We start from the raw sequence: 17,165 nt of genomic DNA, 5'->3' as shown, positions 1-17,165 counted from the left end.
CTTCTCGGGGACGGTGGAATCGGAGCTGGATGAGGATGGGGGAGCCGTTTATGGTTCCTCTTGTCCCCTGTGGGCCTGGGGCTGCTGGCTTCCCCTAGGATCTATTGCACCATGTCCTCAATTTGGGCCTGGGAGAGCGCAAACATCCCCCCCGGACTGGCCCATAACGGCTTATGGTAGGACCATGTCCCCCTGGGGTAACTGCAGTGCCAGGTGGGTTCTGGTACTCCTCCCATCCTCCTTGGGGCTGTAGCCCCAGGTACTGCAGGTTCCCGTCCTCCGGGGGGGGGCCTCACAAAGCTGTAAGACTAGAAAAGGTGGGGGGGGTCAGCTCAGCCTGCCTGGGTGCTCACCTTTCCCCCCCACCATGCTTCCCCTCCACCTAGCAGGCCTGTCCCGTGGAGTAGGGCAGGTAGCCAGTGTGGGAGGTGCTGCCCGGAGGGGGGGCCTTTTCTGCGACCCCCTTGGAGGGTGCCTGCCCCACAGTGATCCCGCTGTGAGGGGTGCAGTAGCGCCACCCACGGGGTGCGCTGCCTGTTGGCATTCCTGCCCACTGCTGCTGAGAAGGGGTGGCTGCGCTGTCTGGGGGCTTACCGGGTTCGCTGCTGCCACTATTGGAGGTCTGTGGGGGGCCACGCCAGATGAGGGGGATACCCCGCCACCTGCCGTCTCCTCACTGCCGCCGCTTGGAGGTGAGCGGTTACCGATGGGTGCTTCGCTGCCCCGGTGAGCCCCCTGCAGGGCATAGCGTCGCTGGGGCCTGTGGAGCGCTCTGCCACTGGGCTGGCCGGGCCTCCCACGGGGAAGGGGGTAGGGCCCAAGATGGCGCCTGTCACATGGCTCTGGTGCTCCTGCTGGCTGCCCTGCCGGGAAGGCGCTGCTGCTGCTGCCAGTGTGGGTCCGCCGCCGGCTCCAAGCGGGGGAGGGGGTCAGAAGCCTCCCACGCCGCCCCAACCCGCTGTTCCTGCCTGCTTGGAGGCAGCGCTGAGTTCCACCAGCAGGCAGGCTCTGGGCTGTTCAGAGCCTGGGAGGCAGGAGGGGAGTTCTACCCCCCTGGTCCAGGGAAGAAGGCCGAAGGAAAAATAAAAAAAGAAAGAAAGAAAAAATACTGATGTCGTGCCAGAGCACAAGAGAGGTCAGTCCTTGTTCCTAGAAGGTAGGACCGGAAGTGGGGAGCAGCATGAGACAGCCCCAACGTGGGAGGAGTATCTGTTCATTGAAATTCCGATCCTGCCTCCCAGGAGGAGGGGCAGCCCAGCAGTAGGAATGCCAGCCCTTCCTTCCTAGAGAATGGTTCTGGTTTTTGTGATATGTTATTAGCATTCTTGTTTTTGATGTTCTGCTTCGTAAGAGATATTTATGGTCAAAAAGAGGGGATAAAAACATAGATACACAATACATTATCATGAGATGAGAGACTGTGGTATACCACAGCTGTTCTATTTTTAAAAACAGAAACACATTTTAAGCTTGTAAATATGTATCAGAGGAAGAACAATAAATACTTCTCTGGATCCTTGGAAGAAGGGTGGGATAAAAATGTAATAATAAATATTGCTAGGCAAACAGGGTGACTTGGCTCCTTGAATGGTCAAAGGAAAAAGAATAAAGCTTTTATTTAGCCAGTAGAACAATACACAGGTTGAATACCCCTTATCTGGAATTCTGAAATATGAAATATTCTGAAATATTTAACTTTCTGGAGTGCCAACATAACTTAAAAAAAAAACTTTTTTTGCCTAAAGATATAAAATAACAATTTGTGTTTCATGCACAAACCTTGTTTCAAGCACAATTTAAATTTTACATAATTTAATATTGTGTAAAATTACCTTCATACCTTATTTGTATCAGGGGTATAAGAAACATAAATGAATTCTGTGTTTAGACTTAGGCCCCATTCCAAAGGTCTCTCATTATGTATATACAAGTATTCCAAAATATGGAAGAGTCTGAGATCCAAAACACGTCTAGTCCCAAGAACTTTGGATAAAGGATGTCCAACCCGTAGCAGTAAATTGCTACTGAGGGAACTTGTATAAATAAGCAAAACTAAGAATCAAACTTTATTACACAAAATACAACTGTATTATTAATGTGCTATTAAATATTTGGGATACATGTAGACAAAAAAGTGTTCCATTGCATCCACTGCTTCGATTGTTAATGATTATTAAACATTTCCATTTGGATCAATATTTACGTAACTCTAGGATGGGGTAGCCAATCTATGGCACACATGCCACTATGGGCACTTACTAAATGGCATGCACACAAAGCCTATCCCCCACTCTGTTGATGACCTAGGCAAAGTCTCCATACTCAGCCACAGACTGACCTGGTGTGAAAGCCGCAGCTGAGCCAGTGCTAGTGCAGGCTGGTCAGTTGCCAGTCGCCTGCGCACCATGCATGCTGGGGAACTACCTACCCAGCCTGGTGTTTGGCACAATGGGGAGGGATGAAGCATGGTGGGTCTGGTTACTGGAGGCAAACAGTGCTGGTCCTGCACCATCCTTTCAACCATCTGGGGCTGGCTAAGCTGCACCCAGGAGAAATGCCACAAGAGGCAAGCACTGTGAGGGGCAGGGACATGAGATAGGAAGCACTCAAGAGGAAGAGTCCTTGTAGGTGGGGTGGTGGTGGAAGGGGGTGTTACTGAGTGGCATGTTCAAGATTATCTAGGTAAAAAGTGGCACATGGTGTGCTGCGGGTTGGCCACCCCTACTCTAGAATATAACAATCACATTGATATTGTTACCAAGATTTATTTGTTGAATACAGGATGCTCTCATTTGATGAAATTCTGATAACAATGAAACAATGCCAGAATTTTATCAATATTTCAAAAAGTGTAGATACAATTGACTTTTAAGTATTAACTGAAGAAAATATTTATTTCAGTATTTTTATACCAATTGTATCATAGATTCAAAGTGGTTTACATCAGCAGGCCAGCCATAAAGCCCATATTTTTCAATAGGGGTTTTTACAAGTACAGGCAGACCCCTATATATGCAAATTCCATAGCCACGGTTTTAATTATCTGTGGATGCCCCCATGCCCATTAACAAGTTTTAAAGCCATACTGGGGCGAAAATCTGCTTGCTTATACACAGGCTTATAGACCCTTGTAAGCTGCCTCCTGGCAGCCAGAATGCTTGAAGAAATCCAGTCAACAGGAAGCGACATTACTGCTTCCTGTTGGCCTCGTTCAAATTTTTTCAAGCATTCCAGCTATCAGGAGGCATTCTGCAAAACACTATAAGCAAGCAGATTTTTGCCCCAGTAAAGCTTAAAAACTGATTAATTTTGGAACGGATCCCCTGTGGATGAGGAGGCACACCTGTATCCACTGGAGGATATGAGGAATCTCATATGAGGAATATGTATCCACTGGAGGATATGAGGAAACTCATAGAACCCTTGATTTCTCCTTGTTTCCCTTTCTACATTTAAATAATATTTTATTAAAAGAAAACGAAATGGTAGAAGTCTTACAGCCCAATCCTGAGCTGCCTGGGGCACAGGGCTGCAGTGGCACCGAATATGGCTGCAGAACAGTGAATATGACTGTTCACCCCAGTCACCTGCTGCCAGCTCCTCCGGAGAAGGGGACTTTTGTCCCCTTCCCCCAGGTAAAATGGAGTAGCCCCACAATGGGGCTACTCAATTCAGTGCCAACCAAAAGGTTGGCAGTGAATCAAGCACCTCCATGTCGGGCTGTGAGCCCGACGGGAGGCTTTGGATCCAATGGAGATTTCCACCTGTCCTGCCTCCCTCCCTCCGCACTCACTCGCCCAGCACATCTCCTCCCTGCCCTCTCCCTGTGTTGGAACGCCTCCTCCTCAACTCCCCACACGCCCCCACTTACCTCTCCGCTGCTTGGCAGTTCGTGCTACCGGTGAGCGGCAGAGCTAGGGCATCTGCCTGGCACTAGCCCAGTGTCGACCATTGCTAGGGCTACCACTGGTGCTTCCCCAGCATTAGGGTCCGCAAACATGCCTTATGGCATGTTTGCAAAAGTGCATGGCAGTAATAAGCTGGTGCGCCGAACTCAGGATTGGGCTCTTACATGGTTAATGAAAAAGAGATTTGCCAAGGAAGTTCCAAATGAAGTCTGGAATTGATCATCTGTTAAAGCTGCAATCCTATACACACTTACTTGGGACGAAGTTCCATTGGACACAGTGGACACAGTTTCAGCTGTAAGAATTCTCAGTAACTTTGAATATTAGGGAAAGGTGCTATAGAATGGCTGTATAATGACATCCATTGTCCAGTAAACATTTTAAAACACATAAAACTTCTAGTGGCAAATGTCCGGTAGTATGCAATTATCAAATGTTACTTTTATCATATGTGGCAGTCACATGACAACTGGAGCATTTTGGAGTACTATCAATCCAAACTTTGAAATTTAATTAATGCTAAAGTGCTAAACCTGTGTTACATACATAGGCTGGCTAGTAGGCAGACGAACATTTGCTCTATATTTCAAAACTAATATCATACACAGAAGTTTCGGAAAATATTGGGAAAAGTGTATTTTAATTCTGTCATAGTATAAACAAAAACTAATTTCTACAGCATCACTCTACAGAGGTTTGGAGATTTGTAAATTCTATGTTGGGGAATTTCTTACATTTCTGAGAACACTGTGATTCTTTTATGATTTAAATTTATGAATGCTTCTATTTTTATTTACAATATGTTTTGTAATGTAAATATAAAAGTTTATGTTAAAAAAAATCAACTGCAAGAATGAATTGTTTCTATTAAAAGAGATAGGCAATTTCTGTCTATTAAAGGGAACTATGGCAATCAAAGATTTGTTCTCATTTAATGACATATTCCAACTGCTCTGTTGTCACAGTTAAATTGGACTACCTTCTATAAATGCACGTTCAAGTAGAAGATTCTGGTTTTTATTTAAAATCATGTTCCATCACTTTAATTTCCTGTAATCAGTAGAGATTTGCTGTTTGTTACCAGAAAAAAGTAAGTGCAGGCAGTTGGTGAAGGGAGAAGGGAATTTCACTAGATTTGCTTTTCTTTTTATAGTATACTTTGTATTGATCTCGCAGGACTTAATTTGGTGCTCTGAAAAACACAAGGTGCCTCCAACTCTGCGGCTCTGTTGCATGAATCCTCCCATTCTTAGAAAAAGCCTCTCCTATCCAATGTCATGAAAAGGTCCCTTTTTAATTTTGACTCTTCCCTCTTCTAGGCAGTAACACAGACACACACACTTTTGTTTGAAATAGTATCCACGTACTCCCCACTCTTTCTCCACCACCCTCCGTCCACTCTAGACTCTACCACAGAAGAATGTGGGTGCTCTCTGCCCATACATCACAGCTAACTGTGGACACCTCTTTGCAATGTCACCATTTGGAAAGGCCCCTCCCCATATTATATACCGTTACCACCCCAAATACTAACCCCGCATTAGAGTAGCCACTGCTCCACATTTTACACATGTCACATGTGGAAGCCCTTTTCACAAGGTAAAGGACATCCTGCATTATTCGCAGAGGTTCCATTCCAAGACCCTGCACAGATTAGGAAACCTGTGGATGATTAAATCCGTGGGTCTGGGGGCCCTGTAATCCTCCAGAGGCGTCAGGAGTTGTGCCTCCCTGGGCCTCAGGAGACTTTATAAAGGCCTAAAATGTAACTTCTGGTTTCCCCCCCCCCAAAGTGTAAATGATCTTCTAAAGCCTCCTGAAGGCCATCGAAGGCGTTCTGAGGGCCACTGAGGCTGCACGAGCAGTTCCTGTCGCCTCCAGAGGGTGCATGTTGGGCCAATCTCACGGGTTCGGGACCCACAGATCCCGAATCTGCGGGTAGCGCGTACAGCCTGTACTGTTCTCTCCCACCTAAAAGCATCATGTATTGTGATGGGCTAACTTTGCATTTTTTCAGCCCTTTTCATCTCACAGCACACTGACAAGGCACTAAAATTTTCAGGCACACCATCAGTTTTTTGACAACTGACAAGACACACTGTGCTGCCAGTGGGCAGCTCACATCCCCAAAGGCCTTACTAATAAATTAACCTCCCCCAAACACCTGCAGCACATCTGAGGACCATTTGTAGCACAGCAGCTGAAAATCACTGGGTTGACTCCATACCACCAAGAGCTTTCTGGAAAGGGTAGTGGATGCTTTCATCCCCTCCAACACAGTGTTGTTATCTCACATGGAGGATGAACAAATCAGGTGGAAAATTCCCATATCGTGTATGGGATCCATACATGCTGGGATCCAAGGACTGTGGCACTGGAGTGATAGTGGCTTGCGTTATCCTCCCAACTAATGCAATTTTCCATCTTCACATTTAGATGTTACCACTACCGAATGAAGGAAAGCAGGAGCCATCCCTCAAGCATTAACACATAACTACCTATTATTTTCAATTGAGCAAGTAGCTCCAAACAAGTGAAAGATTTCACAGAACTCTTGTTTCGTGCAATAGTAGAACAGATTCTCCTAGAACAGCAGCAGCACTGCTTCCTTTCTAAAATAACCAAGAGCTTTTTATAATACCCTGGTGCTTACTTGAACCCAGTCTTTATAACTCATTTGGATGTTCTTTACAAAGTTCACTGCAATGGATTATATATGAAAACTTCGCATTTGCTGCTGCTCATTACCATTTACGTCATCTGTCAGAAAATCCTTCAGCAGAAAAGAACACGTGGACCACTCAAAAAATGATATGGCAAAAAGCCCAACTGCAGAGCACTGTAAACTAGGCCAGCCATTCGTTCACTGCCTGCTGTCACCAAGATCACAGCTGATAGTCCCTGGGGAATAGCTGAACTGAACAGAAATGCCTTCAATTACATATTGACTATAACAGCCGCATCACAAGGATTAAAATAGTGGAGGGGGGAGAGTTCACTATGCATACACAGAGCAATGCTATAGGTACCCAATGGAAAAAAGCATTATATATGAGCAGTAAATACATGTGGAGTTTTAGCTCATGCCCTATCACTGCAACTCACTCAAGCTACAGAACTTATGAAGTATCCTTAATAGTACTTGGTGTGCAAACATCCAGGATACCTCCAAAACGGACCACATTCCCATCTGGGAAATATGGAGCTTCTCCCCACCTTAAATCACGTCCAAACCACACATACAGTCATGCTCTGGCTATGAGGGGTAGGCTTTCCACTGCTACCAGAAACACAGGATAAAAGGGTCATGTTTCTACCCCTGCACCTAGCTTAGAGTCTGTCTGCCAACCAACAGAAGGGAGAAGGTTGGGAGATGGGGGAGCATCTTAACAGACCTCCTTGCTTTGCTTCTCTCCCTCTCTCATCCACATATCCCTATACAATCACACAAGCCTGCTCTGGGTAGCATGCAAGGCTGAGTCACGCATCAGGGAAGAAGGTCAATTGCTCTGTAGGTTACAACACTAGGCAGGTGCTTTAATCAAATCAAAGGATTAAAATAGAAAAGAAAAAACAATCAGATTCTATATCTGAGATCTAAAGGCAAGTTCCAAAATAAAATAGAGTCTAACTGAGACTTCTCTGTCTCAGACTGTAATCCTATCCACACTTTCCTGGGAGTAAGTCCCATTCTCTGTAAGAGGAAGGGGGCATTTTTCACTATGTGGGCATGCCCCCCCTCTCCACAAGGCAGGGCCAGACTCCAATGAGATCTCCTCCCCTTGCGGGAGGGCATCAGAACTTCAGTCCTGCTCTGCCTCTTATAAAGCTTCTGCTTCTCCTACACAGGTGAGAGACTTGTTCCAACCAGCTGATGTCAGCCTGTTTGACTGGGCCAAGCTCCATCTAGCCTTCCTAAAAGCAGAGCACCTGGCAGGGGCAGAAAACCAGGCAGTGGACTGGCTGAGTGAGACGGAGTGGCAGCTCTATTCAGCAGTATTTTTGCAAATCTCAGAATGGTTGAGGTTCCATAGGTAGACCTGTCTTCATCCAGAGCAAAACCCCAACTACCCAGGTTCTTCACCAGGATACAGACGGGGGGGGGGGAAGCCATAGACGCGAATCACAGCCAGTGACCATCCAGCCTCTTATATGCCTTTCCTCCAGCACAACCTTTTCCCCTAGTCCTCAGGAAGATACCAACCAAGCAGAAGTCATTCTGGTAACCCCCTTCTAGCCAAGATGTCCCTGGTTCCTAGAGCTTCTAAGAATGTCAAAAGGAGAAAGGTGGACTCTGCCAATAAGAGTGGATCTCCTCAGACAGTGGCCCCTCCTTCACCCTTTAGAACACCTGACAGAATTATACCACCTGACAACATGGAGATTGAGTGGGAGACCTTAACCAAATGGGGATACTCTGACAGGGTACTGGGTACCCTCCTGGCTTCCAAGCGCCCATCCATCTGTAAGGCTATGGGGCCACCTGGTGCAAGGAGCATGCCGTTTCAGCCACAAAATTCAAGGTCAGACAATTCAAGACAGGCTGCACGTAGCACAAACACCCTATGCAGACAGGTAGCGGCAGTCAACAGCACATTGACTGCAGGGCTAGGACAGCATTTCTCCTCTCACCCCCACATCAGGAGGTTCCTAAGGGAGTAGTGTTCCTCAATGCACCTATGGTGAACAAGTTCCTGACCTGGGAGCTCAATAGGTGCACTTAGGGATAATGAATTGCCCTTTCAAACCCATGATCAAGATTCCACTGTGAGAACTGACCCTCAAGACCCTCCTCCTGGTGGCCGTCACATTGGCTAGATTGGTCTCAGAGCTGGGTGCTTTATCAGTGAATGCCAACCTCGTATATTCCATAAAGATAGGGTGGTGTTGAGGCCTGATCCATCATTTGTTCCCAAGGTAAACATGTGGTTTCATAGGGTACAGGAACTGGTGCTCTGTTTCTTTTGCCCCAACCAGATACACTACAAAGAAAGAGAGTGGCATAACCTAGACGTCCAGAGGGCTCTTAAGTTTTATATGAAGTGTTCCAAGGTTATCTGCAAAACAGGTGCCCTCTTCATCATCTTGGAAAGTTCTGAGGGTAAAAGACCTTCCAAGGTATCTCTGTCCAGGTTGAAAGCAGCCATTGAGGTGGCCTATAGGGCCACCAAGAAGGAGCCCCTAAGGGGAATTACAGCACTTTCTATCCAGGGAGCAGCCACCTTGGTGGCTTTTGAGGGCTCAGGTTCCCTATTTGAAATTTGCAAGGCTGCCACCTGGTCTTCACCAAATGCCTTTACCAGACACGACAGGATCAATGTGGCCACTTCTGTGGAGGTCTCCTTTGGTAAGAAGGTCTTGCAAAAAGTGGTGGTGTCTTAGTGAACACCTGCACACAGCCCACCCTACCTTTCACTGTTCAGAGATATTCCACGTGGTGACGAGTGCTCCCCCTTCCTCTTACAGAGAAAAAGGAGTTCCTTACCTGTGAATTTCTTCATCTGGGAAGAGAAAGGGGGGCATTGAGCCCTCTGCCCAATAACACACAAACAGTACACATGGGGCGGCAGATAGACAGAACAGTCTGAGAGGTCCCAGAGTAGGCCCTCCACAGTTTTCCATTAATTGTAACTGCCTCTGACTTGCTTCTCTACTAGTTACAAGTTCTTGTTTTCAGTTAAGTTGTCACCCCATTGGGTAAGTTTGGAGAACTTTGGAGAACTCCCATTTGCCAGCTCAACAGAATCAGACTGGGGATGGGATGCCCTCCCTCAAGGGGGGTGGGGAGACCTTGTTGAACTCTGGCCCTGCCTCGTGGAGAGGGAGAGCCATGCCCACATGTGACAAATGTTCCCCTTCCTCTTCCTAGAATAGGTGATTTACAAGTAAAGAATTCCTTTTTTAACTTACTTCTGAGTAGGTAGGCATAGGATTGCGTTGTCAAGCATCTGCTTACAACAGCAGCATCCTCCGGGTACTGGAGGGAAAGATGGGTGGGCAACATCCTTCCTAGGTGGGCAACATCTTGGCTTGGGTGGCAAAGCTCAACTCACATCTTGCCCTCTCTTGTTTCCATCTGCTTGTTTCAGGTTTTCTTTCATTCCCTTTTTGAGAGCTTAGCCCCCCCCCCCAAGCTCTGACAGGCTGCTTCTAAGTTAACCAGCACTCAAATTTCCTGCTCCCTAGTCAGGTTAGTGACACTGGAACAACCCAAGTGAGAGGTAGGTTTTGGTCAAGGGTATATTATTTTCTGAGAATACCAGGCAGCCAGGGGACTCCCAGTTTTCAACTGAAAGAGAACGGCTGTGTGTGATGCCCTGACTAGATCTATGATCAAAATGAAAATTCTGACAGGCTGCTTCCTGGATCAGTCTCACTGTACACAGAATGTTGTCATTCAGGGCAAAAAAAAAAAGTTTTCTTAGGAGCAGGGTGCTTGCTCATGAGACACAACCTACCATTCAGCAGACCACATAGATACAGAATTCCCTAATTAAATGGAACTCGAAGTAGCCAGGGGCTACATGGAAATCAATTACCACATGGAACAGCCTCCACATAGCTAGAGTCAAATACCCTATTATACAACTGCAAAGAAGTATGAATTGCCCTAACCTCTCTCTTAGGGCAACGTGACTTATTTCTACTATCGATGTAGTTATAGGGTCATAGAGTCAGAGCCATTACTTCAGTAGGATGAGAACTCAGAACCTATATACTAAAGTGGAGTGTAGTCCAACACCGGAGGCAGCAAGGACCTCACTTGCTGCTGCACCCACCACTCACTGCCCATGGGAGAGCTTAGCAGTTGAGTGTGGGTAAGCAGCAACAGGGTCATTTCCTCATCCCCAGATGTCATTTTACAATTCCCAGATATTGTATCCCCAGATGCAGCATCTGGAAATTATAAAATGGCACTGAGAGAAGAAAAGGGAGAATCTGCAGCAACTTTCCACCATCACACGACCAGGCAAGAGTCTCCTTTCACTGCTGCCACTGTAGCTGTAATGACAACAAGAAGAAGGACTTCCATCCATTTGCTGCCCAGTTCCCGGGGCACCATGGGGGAACACTAGCGGGCACACACTTTGTAAAGCATGGAGAACTCCTCATAGGGCTTTTGCCAAAGACACCCCCAAAAGCTGGAGCTGTCACCGTTCAACTGATTTTCAACTTCTTTCCATATAAGTGCGCCAGGTTGTGTGGGCCCTGATGATAAGCAATACAAGGAAGCCCCTGTACAGCCACTGTTCAGTACTTTCACAATGGCTGGACTCTGTACTCTCCCCTCCCACTGCCAGCTTACAAGCCTAGGGTCTGGGCAGAATTGAATATAGCAGTAGTAGAAAGAGAGGGGGTTCACATGAGTCTTGCACATATTTTTCTTTCTTCCTCAAACCATATGCCCAATTATACTTGCTCCTGATGGGATTGGGTGTGAAAGAAGAGAAGGCTGTGTAAGATTCACATGAACCCTTCCTCCTTCTCCCAACCCTTGGCCAATCATACCTTCAAGGCAGTGAAGCAACTTGGTCCATCAAGTGGGCTGTTTTCCCATTGTTCATTGCCACCTGTAAAGGTAGGTCCTAGGCCACTATCCAACCTCTGATGGCAGCTCTGCTAAGGATCACAGGCCAAACTGGGAATAGCAAACATATGTAGTTTTTCCAGAAATTAACTTTTCTTATGGGAGATTAGTGTCTTGATTGTAGCATCTGAACATCTAGCATAAACCGTTTCACGGGTATGGAACACGACTGGAATTTTACATGTAAAACTCCGAGACCTATGAAATGCTTTAATTTTACAGTATATCTGTTCTCACAAGTCTGACAACAATTTTCTTTGTTTCAAGTGAATCAAAAAGGGCAACCATAATTTCAAAGTGGTAGTTTTGCTATGAGAAAAATTACTTTGCTGGCTGGATCCCGCCAACAGACCACTAGGTTGATCTTCCCTGTCTGTAGCAGTGTCAGGTCAAGGACTTTGGTTTAAGTGTTCTGTGGCTCTTAGAAATCCCAGCATCAGGTTTCTGGTAGCCATTAAAAAAAAATGATCCAGGATTGTGAGAAAGGATATATTAAAGACAATCTGTGGTTTTGTATTTCAAATACACGAAGAACACTTTTTCTCTAGTTTAACAATAAATATAGCTAGTTCCTCCCAACAGTGAAAGAATGCAGAGGTTTTTCTTTTGAATTATCTGGCTTACTTTTCAGTCCTCTTATAGGTAAACACCAGTTTGTTCTCAGAACCAGGCAGGAGCCAGGACAGGCCTCATGTTGGTTATAATAAAATTTCCAAACCCTTTTATACTGGGGTGAAATTATTAAAGATGACAACTTTTCACTGCAGGGGACAGACGTACTGCTGCAAAGGAAAGGAGATTCTTTCACAATTACAATAAGTCAGTGACTCAAGGAAAAACAAAACAAAGCAGGAAAATGAAAGTGTGTTAAGATACTGATAGCCCTAGCCCCATCCCCTTTTGAAGAGTTCTTAAGTTTTATCATAACAAAAGCGAGTAAGGCACTAGAAAGGGCTTGTTAAAATGCAGTGTGTAGTTGTTGTTCTAGGCACAGCTGGGAAGATCAAAGGCTTTTAAGTGAAAAAGGGTTTAGCTGGTGCATAGTAATTACAGAGAGGTCTCCAAACCTGCCATCTCAGACCTACACAGGATTAAAACTGATGAGCAAAGCTCATTTTCAGTTCAGTTCACTATACCAGGTGGGAGAGTATACAAGTGATTGGTTCTCAAACTCAGGAACAATTTCTTTTGAGTTAAGGTGCGTTTCGCTTTTACTCTAAACCTCTTCAAGTGTAAGAACTACTTGGCTGTAGAGGAGCCATCCTGACATTCCAGTGTCCCAGGATTTGCTTCCTTGCATTCATTAAACTTATTCAGAATGCAAGGAGGCAAGTCCTGGGGTGTGACTTGTGTACCACATGCAACTTCTCTGAGAGCAGGTCATTCTGCTGTCTCTGTACATCAGGAATGACTGAAGCTGTGTTTGTGGGTTTAAATGTGCCTAGTTTACAGTAAATTAATCTCTGATGAATACTTTTAAGAAGGCACATTCCTTATTATGGTACAAGTTCCAGCCGTCGAATCACTAGTATTCAACTATGTTTAGGTGGTTCAGAGCACAGTCAAGAATGAAAAACAAAGTTTTCATGTTTGTATCCCAGACTTCATTTGCATTTGAATTCCAGACTTCAAAGTGCAGGGATGCATACACAAGCTTGTGCAACTGTATCTTCAGAAAAATAGTGAAATAAGTTCAGCTATGAGAGAGAAACTTGTCGAAAGTGACTCAGTGAGTGTCAGGGCTGAGGAGAGATTTGAACCCAAATCTGCCCAGTTCAAGTCAAACACTTTGTTCACGACACCATTAAAATCAAATTGAGCTCAGCTCCCAACTTCAAACATTTGGATTGCACCATCAATTAGCAACTTTAGCAATTTGGTAAAAGAGAACAGCAACCAACCAAGTAATTTTCTTAAATTCTATTTCCTTTTTGCTGTTCATAATCTTCCAATAAATGAGCCAGCTTAACATTTCAAAACAGAACTAAGAGAAAACAGTCAAAGCATTTTCATGTGTGATACTCTCAATTGTTCCCCCTCAGCAAGCACTACAATCTTCATTCATTTTCACAACTACTCAAGAAAATGGGCAGTTGTTTCAAACAATTTTTTTTATTGCAAGAACTATCTTTTCAAACTAAGTAATACCAGATAAGGAAAACTGAGGACACACACAGTCATCACAACACCACCCCATCAAAATTGAATATCTATTGTGTTTGACCACTAGCTTTTCTAATAGAAACTCAGGGACTGAAAAGATAGAAATTTGACAACACACAACACCCATAGAATGGGTAGTGCATAATACAGGCTCCATAGTCCAAAGGTCAAATACTAAGCATTACACTAATCCAACCCCAACATCTGAAGTTTTCTTTTTCTTTGCTTATCATAATGTAGTTTCCTTTTATTGGGGTGCATGGATTTTGGTTGTGTGCTCAAGACTCTTTTCACCCATATGCAGAATTCCTCATGACGTTATCAGTTTAAATAACACTAAAACTGCTCTGGTGTCATGAATGACATTGAACAAACTTTTAAAGATACCATCCCCAAAAAAAGTTTATATATATATTTTCCAATGTCTTCATGCCACAAGAATATCAGCATGGCCTAGAAAAGAAGACATAGAGAACATAAGGTCCACATCTGGACCAAGTACAAAGAAGCTGCCCATTTTCCATTCTGATTGGCTGGATCACAAGCAAATTCTTTTACCAAGAGCAGTAGGAGTCAACATAAGGAAGAGAAAAAAAAAATTATTCTGAGTCAGCTAAGGAAGGCTTGTGGACCTCTGGCCTACTGGGAGATCTCTGGCCTGCTACTGGATACTGTTGGACTGGGAGATCTGGGTTCTTTAAACCCTACCCTAGGCATGGTATCCATGGCTTGTCTTGTACCTGGATTTGTTTCTTTTTTGCTATTCCACCTATCTCAAAAAGGCGAACAGGGGTTATGGTAAGGAAAGTGAATGAGATCTGTATTACTTTCCATTTATGTCTACAATATGTATTTACACTTCTACAATCTCACAGAATTCATAACTGATCAACTATGAGCCATCATGGTGCAGCTGTCAAAGAGTTGGACTTCAGTTTGGCAGACCTGGACTTAGCCACGAAGTAACCGGATGGCTCTGTCAAGTCAGTTTGTATCAAGAGTTCCCGACTGTAAAATGGCCCATCTCACATGAATGTTGTAAAGGCAAAGTACAAAAGAAAAACCCTATCAAGAACACAAAGCACTTGGCACATCAAATGACTTATATACATGATTAATAACAATTAGCAATATACTGGATTCTATGGAATCTATGAATGGAAAAGGGACAGAGTGCTCATAAATCTGGACTTTATGCATGCAATTCAATCACTTGCTGAGTACTTTGAATATACATCAGCAAGTAAAGAATCTGTAAACAAATACAACAGACACTTCCACAGAAGTTATGAAACAACTTACATGCATAAGTACTTATGGGGTTTAGGTCTCAACTTGAACTTAAAGGGAAATCAAACGAAAATAACAAGGCCATGTTATTGCCTCGGCCCTAGGCACTGTCTCATGAGAGATCACACCAAGAGTTTTTGCTTACAGATTCCACTTACCTCTAAAAACATTGGGGAAACCATCAGAAGAAGTGGACATCCCTGAGGACTTTCTTGAGTGATTGAAAGGCACTCTCTCTCCTTGAAAACCATCTCTGGTCTGTCTGTAGTCCAAGAAGTCCGCAGAGCCCGACTTCTGAGCTACTTCACCTTTATGATCGGCAATTTCATCTGTCCAGTCCGCTGAGCGGCTAAATGTACCAGCCAAATTGGATGACCTCTGCTTCTTAGTTGGGGTGCTCTCTTTCTGCCGAGAGGACTCACGTCGCCTTTTAAAAAGTGGGCTCTGGGATGGGGATAGACAAGGTGAGTGGTTTGGAGAACTTAGCTGCCTAGTGGTGGTTTTGATGTAGCATGGGTTGATGAGAGGATAGGGCTTAAAACATTTGGAACTATGCACAGGACTGCTAGAAACATCCTCAGAAGAAAAGGTACCATTTTTCATTTCAGTAGGAAACTCCCCATCCAATGCCTCTCTGCTTGCTGACATACTCCACTTCCGCTCTTGGATTCCATCAGCCTGATCATGGCCTGCAGTAGCAATATCAATCATTCCTGAGTCTACTGATTCAACAGCTATTACTTCAGTGTCTGACTCTCCTACTGGAGATGGAAAATTAAACACGGAACTACCTAACACAGTCCCATTTTCTTTCACTGCAGCATTTAAGGGGGATACATCTTTTCGTTCCCCAGCAGCTCCTTCCTGATCCTCTGGCAATTCCCTGGGTTCTTGCATATCAAATACACTGCTGCATGGATACCCCATCACATTTGGCACGCCTTTCTCTTCACTTTCAGTATCACAAGCTGGGAGATAGTCTGTAATTTCCGATTTTGCCGAGACAGGCTGTTCGGTATCTGGGCTGCTGTCTTTGTCACTGCTCAGTGAAAGAAACCTTTCAAAATCTAAGGGGGCTGGTTGAGAATTAGCCATGTGTAGGTCCATTGTTTTGGTGCCATGCTGCTCAGTTCCAATGTTAATTGCCCCCTGCTGCTGCTGCTGCTGCAGTTGCAGTCTAATAGCCTGCTGGATATCAGAAAGCAAATCCTCTTGTTCGGTGGCTGAATGGAAACTGTATATATCCGTATCGGAGCCAGAGCTGGTCCTTTGTCCATCCTGCGGCTCAGCAGCAGCTGGGCGAGTTTCATTTGTATTTTCAAAATGCTCCACATCTGTGTCCGAGAGTCCCCCTTCATCTGCAGAAATGCTTCGATCCGGAGTTTTGGTGAGAATTGAATGAGCGCTGTCCAGCTCCCCTGTTTGCGAGGCCTGGCTTTCTAAAACATCTTCTCTCGAGCTGCTGTTTCCATCTTTAGCCTTAGACAGATTTTTCCTGATCCTCAGATTGGAAAACACAGATGCTCTGGATTCAGACTTCCCCTTCTTTTTGCCCGATTCGCCCCCTTTGCTGTGCCTCCCCAGTCCCTTTTTGCTTCCTGCTCCCTTCTTTGTGCCTTCTGCATCCCTGGGCCCAGAACCATCTTCGCTTCCTTCATGCACATCACCTGCATTTCTCTTTAGCTTTCCATCTTGGTTCCCCATGTTGTTTAGCAATTCTGCAGCGTCAGAAATCAAGCCATGCCGTTCAGCTTCATTCAGCTGGCCTGGCAGCGAGGACCCCTCGAGTAATCCAGGCTTGTTTCCAAGTGGTGGTGATGCAAGTGGAGCAAAGACTTGCTCTGCCTCTCTCCCAGCTGCTCGAGCTGCCTTTTTGCATAATGTGCTGCTAGCACAGGGCTCCTCTGGGACATGCTCAGTAGAGCACCGAGAGCTGCAGACAGCTCCTTCCAATGGTAGCTTGTGGCACCGTTGTCTTTTCAGGCTAAGTCTGTTACATTCTCGGCTCTCGTTGGTAGATGAGAATAATTCCTTGAGAACAGCAACTTTTTCCCCCCCTGCCTGAATCTTCTGCATTGTAAACTCAGCAGAGATTGGTTTGTCATCACGTGTCTTAAATTTCAGGGCTTCAAAAGTTCAAGTTCCTGTTACTGGGGGTCGGGGTGGGGGAAGAAAAGAAGGAAAAAGTTAAATCTGAAGTTCCAGAACGATTCTCA

The 17,165-nt window shown here is 45.1% G+C and overlaps 1 protein-coding gene across 1 annotated transcript in view; it reads right to left on the bottom strand.

Moving 5' to 3' along the window:
- The window catches only part of FMN2 (formin 2), a 203,130-nt gene extending 186,477 nt beyond the window's left edge, over positions 1-16,653 (bottom strand). Inside the window, exon 1 of the mRNA XM_066623047.1 lies at positions 15,108-16,653. Within this exon, the coding sequence (XP_066479144.1) occupies positions 15,108-16,653 (1,546 nt within the window). The remainder of the gene's footprint in view (positions 1-15,107) is intronic.
- Positions 16,654-17,165: the final 512 nt, after the last annotated feature.

This window comes from Tiliqua scincoides, chromosome 1 (genome assembly GCF_035046505.1).
Source record: "Tiliqua scincoides isolate rTilSci1 chromosome 1, rTilSci1.hap2, whole genome shotgun sequence".
NCBI classification, from domain to species: domain Eukaryota; kingdom Metazoa; phylum Chordata; class Lepidosauria; order Squamata; family Scincidae; genus Tiliqua; species Tiliqua scincoides.
Note: the sequence above shows the minus strand (reverse complement) of the source record. Positions and strands in the feature narration are given on the sequence as shown.